The following is a 6,258-nucleotide window of genomic DNA, read 5'->3' as shown; positions in this document are numbered from 1 at the left end:
TCTAAAGTGCTAAATTGGTCAGATAAGAGACTTGCTAAGATGTAAGATCCTCTGAACAATGAGGAAAGAAAATTGAAGTGAAAATTGCAATCTCCACCCACAAGAGACTTAAGTGAGATGAAGTGAAAAGTGTTTACAATGGAAGAAAAGAGGGAAAATGTGAAGAGGATGATATTTAATAATAAAGATAACACTGGGGACCCAGGAAGGAGGAAGATGACTGGGGAAAGGGGCCAGCAAAGCCAAAGTCATAAAGCTCCACAGGGGTCTGAGCCTGGGGGTTGGGAAAGCTCAGAGGAGCTTATCAGAGTCAGCAGTGACTCTGCCAAATGCTGAGTGGACAATTGGTGTCAAGGCAGCAGCAGCAGATGTTTTTCTGGTAGAAGAATGGTGGAATGATCGTCACAGCAAAATATTGTGCCCTGCAATAAGAGCTGTGTTTCACTGACAGCTGGACAAGAATGCACACAGACATAGGGGCAACACAGAGGCTGTGTGCAAAAGCTGGAGGGTTGGCAGACGGGGAGGGAGGGAGGGAAAAACAGAGAGACACATAAAGATGCTAAAGAACAGGTCTCTTAGAGAAGCATCTGTAAGGCAACCAGGACTAGCTACTGGGAGAAATAAAACATAAAGAATGGAAAATCGTTCCCGCCATGCAGTGAAACATGTGGGATCTGGAGCTAGAATGCCAGTATTCAGACCCTGTCACCTACTAGCTGGGCAACCCTGGACAGGTTACTTGTGACCTCTTTGGCCTTTAGTTCCCTCATCTGTAAAGTGGATATAGTATAGTACCATCTCATGCTGTTGTTGTGAAAACGGAATGAGTTTATTGAGTAAAAGAACTTAGACTATTCCCGGTACCCAGGAAGCATCAATAAATGTTAGCAAGTACTGTGATGCCTGTGATCAGCTTCTGTGAGTGGCCCTGAGGTACCCAGAAGTACCTAGTTTATGATGGTTGGGTAGTATCTACATTGTCACATCAAGATTCCGATTGTCCTCCTTAAGAGCAGTTTGCAGGGTGGTTACATGTAGTAAGGATGATGGTAACATTTTATGAGGTTTACAACTGCTTTAGGCAAGTCACTTACTCCCACCCATTGAGTCTCAGTTTCTATCTGTAAAATGGGGGTATATATAAAATACATATGATATATATGCATGTATATGTATGCATATACATATATGTACACATGTATATACATATACATAAAGGTTTCTGTGAGAGTGCCTAGAACAATGCCTGGAACAGTTTCAACACACAGTGTTAATCCCCCTTGTGATGTTGGTGATGGGCAACAGGTTTAAAATACTCTCATCTAGGAATGGAGAGCCTGACTGTTCTCCCAGCTGCCTGTAGAGAGGCCTTGGGTTTAGCTTCTCTTGTCAGAGCCTGGAAGAACTGATCTTTTAGGTCACACAGAGAACTGACGTTTACCTTTCACAACTTATCTCAGGTGTGAACAGAAGAAAAATGACAGCTTGAGTCTTTAAAATGGGTCAGTGGTGATGGGAATACATTTTTAATTCTTCCTTGGAGTCTTTCCTCTCTAAAGGAAGGGAGCAAGAGGAAGCAGGTAACAGTTTGTACAGGATGGCCTCTGATGCTAATGTCACAGGAAATTTCTGCCTCCTTCTGCCCCAGATAGCAGCTGGCTTGCTGGTGGGCATCCTGCTATGGCTTTGACCACTTCACTGGGAAGCAGATCTTTCTTACTGGGGATAGACATCTGGATGATTTTGGCCAAGGACATGATTTCCCAAAGAGCCTCCCGAGAAGAGGTTCTCTTCATGATCCCTCAGTATGCATATTCATATTCAATTCAATAGGCTCTCTCCACTTTGCACACCCCAAGAAATACTTCCTCTGGAACTCCAAGAGAAGAAAAGGCACGAAACTGAACAGGTGGTGATTTTGTACTTGCTACCAAATATTCAGGTTTTTGTCACCACCAATAGTAGAAACAAACCTGCAAACCTTTACCTCCATTCTTGGAGCCAACACTCCTTCTGGAGGAAGAACATGGAAGAGCCAAGCACCCAGCCAGCTGACTACAGGGGTAAGTCCCAACTGGGGCCTTCTTCAGAAATCCATTCCTGCTTTTCTTTCCCATCTGCTCTGCCAGGGCTAACTGGGAAGCCCCCAGGGTGGTTTCTAATATATGTCTTACAATGTCCAGGCTCCCTCCCCAGCAATCATTTATTAGAAAGAGGTTTTATGATACAAATTTGATAATCTCCCATGCACACTGGCACTGTTCTAATTGAAGTTGTAAGCCCATAAAATTCAAGCCCTTTGTCTTCCTGAAGGCCACAAGGTTTAAAAAGGTTTAAAAAGATACTATTGTCCTCTCTAACACCCACGACATTGTCACCAGGGACTGATTAAACAGACTCCTGAATTGAAACAGTGCGGATTTTGTCTAGGTCCTTTTCAGGCCTGACAATGGCCTTTTCAGTTCCCAAGACAAAAGGAGGTTTAAGAATCGAGATTCTTCTGAGATAACCGCATCCATATGGAAGGCAAGGTGGCCAGCAGCTGAGACCCAAACACCCCACTCCCTTCCCCCTCTGTCCTCTCTCTCCCCATTCCACTAAATTCCAGGTGATGACACTGCCTCAGCCACCCTACCTCCTGTGGGTGGGGGAAGAAAACTAGGGTCTCAAACTGGCCCAATGCCTACTCTTCACAGGCCTCACTGAGCCCTTGTTCCCTTCCCTGGATCTGATCTCCGACCCTACTCTCCTCAAGCACATCTCCTTGCAGTGGGCACCAGGGAGGCAGGTTGTCACTTCTCCCAGAGGGTAAACACTCTCATAGCAAGTTCTGCAGCTCCGGATTCCCAGGTGAAGCCAGTTACAGACTCCAAGGGTGGAAAAACTACATCTCCGAGATGAGAGTGCATGGGGATCGCGGTGAAATGAGACCCACTAGCAGATCCCACACCTATGTAGGCCCAGCAGGGCTCTCCAAAGCAGTCTTCTCTCAACTGGCAGCCCTGAGGAGGGTCATTTTCCCACCACCCTTTGATTTCTTCATTGTGCTACCCCCTTCCCCATTCCACTTCAAGTAGAGCTAAGAAGAAGCAGGAAATCACAGATGCCTAGCGAGGCAGTCTCAGGCTTAGTTGGGATTTACAAATTCTCCGGGTGCTAGGGCGCGGGTGCTCCTCCGTCCCCAAAAGGACAGCTTGCAACCAGGCCTGGGCTGCTCCAAACGTAGTATGCTCTGCCCCCAGCCCAGCTGGCACGTCTCCAGAATAATCCTTATGGGAAAGCTTATTATGCCCTATCGGGGCCAACTGGGTTGACTTCTAGTGTCTAAGACACCAGCAGCTTCGGGAGCCCAGAGGGGCCTCCAAGTCACTTCGGGCCCAGAGCACCTCCCTTTGACAGGGATCCCAGGGTTTCCGGTTTCTCCCGCATCCCCCGCAACCGCAACCTCCTTCCCTCCACCCCTTCCCCCCAGTATCTTCCTAAAGCTGCGTCGGGACGGGGATCTGTCCTTTCCACGCAACCCGGGGTGGGGAGAGTGGACTGGCGGCCTGAACTCCGGGCCGGAGAGCACAGCTGCCATCTACGTCCCCGGCAGGCGCTCGGGGGACTCAACCCTACACATTTTATTCTCGCAGCACCACAAAGAGGAAAAATACTCTATTTCTTTAAAAAATAAGTTGCTTCCCATACAAATAGCTATTTAAAAATATACAAATAAGGTTTAAGCAATAAAATCTAGCTCTGGGGCTGGCGGTGGAGGGAAGAGGGGGGGGGGGAAATCCTGGCTAAAGTTCCCTGCTCCGCGGCTGGTGAGGGCGGGGCGGGAGACCCCTGCGCCCAAGGAGGTGGGGCCCGCAGAGAGGAGGGGTCGGGGGAGCCCTGCGGGTCTCGGCCCCCAGCCCGGCTTCGGCCGCACGGGCTCCCCGAAGTCCGGGGCAGCCCCAGGTGCCCGCGGCCCGCATCGGGCTCACCAGTTCCAGGACACCAGGGCCGGGGGCGCCAAGTGCTGGTAGGCGGGGAAGAGGCCGAGCGCCGAGCAGGGCGCGAAGGCGGCGTAGCCCGGCACGGGGCAGGCGGCAGCTGTGGACGCGCCGCTCTTGTCCCGGACGGAGGCCGCGCTCACGTCGCCGCTGCCGCAGGGCTGACCGTCGCGCACCAGCACGGGGACCACCACGCGGCGCAGCAGGCCCGGGGCAGCGCGCAGCTCGGCGGGGGCTGCGAGGTCAGGCGGCTCCATCGCCCCCGGCGCGCCCGGGGCGCGCGCGCGCTTCAGCTTGTAGCGATGGTTCTGGAACCAGATTTTGACCTGCGTGGGCGTGAGGCGAAGCAGGCGCGCCAGCTGCTCGCGCTCGGGCGCGGACAGGTAGCGCTGCTGCCGAAAGCGCCGCTCCAACTCCAGCGTTTGCGCCTTGGAGAACAGCACCCGGCGCTTCTTCCTCTTTTCCGCGTCTGAGCCGGGAGACGCCGGCCGAGCGGACGGCCGCTGCGACGAGTCGGGCGGGCTGGTCTCCGGGCTGCTCTCGTCCGAGGCTAGAGGGGGCAAAGGAGACACGGCCCCGTGAGACGCCGGCTCCCCCGCCCTCGGGCTGCTGCCCGCGCGCCCGCGCGCCTGGAGCCGCCGGCCGGAGGGCGCCGCCAGCTGCCCGCGGCTTTTGGGGTGAAACCACGTCCTTCCCTGGGCCCACAACCGGACACCCGCCTCTCCAAATGCCACAGCCTGAGACGAGACCCCCCCCCCCCCCCCTCCTCAGAAACTCTCCAGGGCCCTCTTAAAACAAGTCCGCACCGGTCGCTGCGCCAGCGGACCACTTGCCGCAAGCTCGGGCACCGACCCGGGCCACCTCCACGGCCGCTGCAGGAGGTGGCCGAGGTTTGCAAAGCCGTGGGGAGCTGGGCTCGCCAATGCTGCCCATCCCGGACTGAGGCCTGAGAATGTAGCCGTGTTTTCAAACATTTAAGGGCCGTTTCTCAAATACTTAAAAATCCTGAGCTCTAGAAACAGCAACCCCGATCCCGGGCGTCAGTGCCAGGCGCAAGGACCTGCTCTCGGGCGGTGCTGACCAGGGCACGAATGGCATCGGGGTTTGAGGAGGACAGAGCCTCTGGTCCAAAGGCTGGTTGGGACTTCCCGGCGCCGGGCGGGCCGGGCGCACGGTTCTGCTCCCCGCTCCCGACCCCCGCCGCGGTCTTCCGCTTACTCACAGGGGTAGTGGCCGCGCTCGGACTCCAGCCAGGCGGCGCAGGGGCCGGGCCCGGGAGCGCCCAGCGCCGGCTCGCGCCTCCGCAGGTGCTGTGCGTCCTGCTCGGGTAAATCCAGGAGGCTGCGCACGGTGAAACTGAGGCGCCCAGAGGTGGCCATGGCCACGGAGGGGCAGGGGGGCGGGGCGGGGCAGGCAGGGCCGGCGGGGCGGCCGGGGCGCCGCCGCTACGAGTGGGCGCCCGAGGCGCACGCCATGCGCCGGCTGCCGGGCGGGGTATTAGCGCGCTTACAGCGCAGTCTCTGTTTATATAAACAGCTCTTCCCACCCGGGATGCTTTGAGAGCCGAGGTCCGGGTCTCCGGGGTGTTAAGTACCTGAATGAGTGCTGGACCAAAGACGGCGAGCCCGGAAGGTGCCACCTCCGCCCCCCGCGCCCCGCCCCGTCCCCCGCCCCCCGCCCCCCGGCGCCCCGTTACCTCCCAGAGGAGGCAGGAAGCGGCTCTCCGGCATTAGCGATTCCGTCTGATTAGCCCAAAGTGGGGACAGATAATGGGGATTGTTACCGATGAATAACATCTTGGGTGGCGAGCGGTGGTCACCCCCCGCCTGTCGCGGCCCCGGCTTCCTCCTCCTCCTGGGCTGACGCGGGGCCTGGCCCCGAGGAGCGCCGGCTAGGGTGGGGGCGGCGTGGGTGGGTTTATGAGCACCCAGGAATTTATTCCCTGTTTGCTTTATCCCTCGAGCTTGTTTGCGAGAGCGTTCGTTGCCCGCAATTACCCGGAAAGTGATTTACAAGGCGGCGTTAAGCCCCGGCGCGCTCGCCCGCTCTGCTCGGGCTGGGGCCCTCCGGGGACTCGGGCGAGGAGCTTCAGGCGGCGCGAGGGGCCCGGCGCCCCGGCCGGGCCGCGGGCTCGGAGGCCGCTGGAAACCACAGCCCTAACGTTCCCGCGCGGGCTGAGCTGGCGAAGGGCTGGCTGCAGGGCAGGAGCCCAGCCCTGCGCCCGGCGCCCCAGACCCGCAAAACCCAGGCGGAATGGGCCAAGCGCTTCAGGTCC

The 6,258-nt window shown here is 56.8% G+C and overlaps 1 protein-coding gene across 1 annotated transcript; it reads right to left on the bottom strand.

Moving 5' to 3' along the window:
- Positions 1-3,782: 3,782 nt before the first annotated feature.
- Positions 3,783-5,537, bottom strand: NKX2-8 (NK2 homeobox 8). Its single transcript, XM_041760210.1, has 2 exons — positions 5,206-5,537; positions 3,783-4,533 (listed from the first exon to the last, which is right to left on the bottom strand). The coding sequence occupies exons 1-2, from the start codon at positions 5,360-5,362 to the stop codon at positions 3,971-3,973; spliced, it is 720 nt and encodes a 239-aa protein (XP_041616144.1). The 5' UTR covers positions 5,363-5,537; the 3' UTR covers positions 3,783-3,970.
- Positions 5,538-6,258: the final 721 nt, after the last annotated feature.

This window comes from Vulpes lagopus, chromosome 6 (assembly GCF_018345385.1).
Source record: "Vulpes lagopus strain Blue_001 chromosome 6, ASM1834538v1, whole genome shotgun sequence".
NCBI lineage: Eukaryota > Metazoa > Chordata > Mammalia > Carnivora > Canidae > Vulpes > Vulpes lagopus.
Note: the sequence above shows the minus strand (reverse complement) of the source record. Positions and strands in the feature narration are given on the sequence as shown.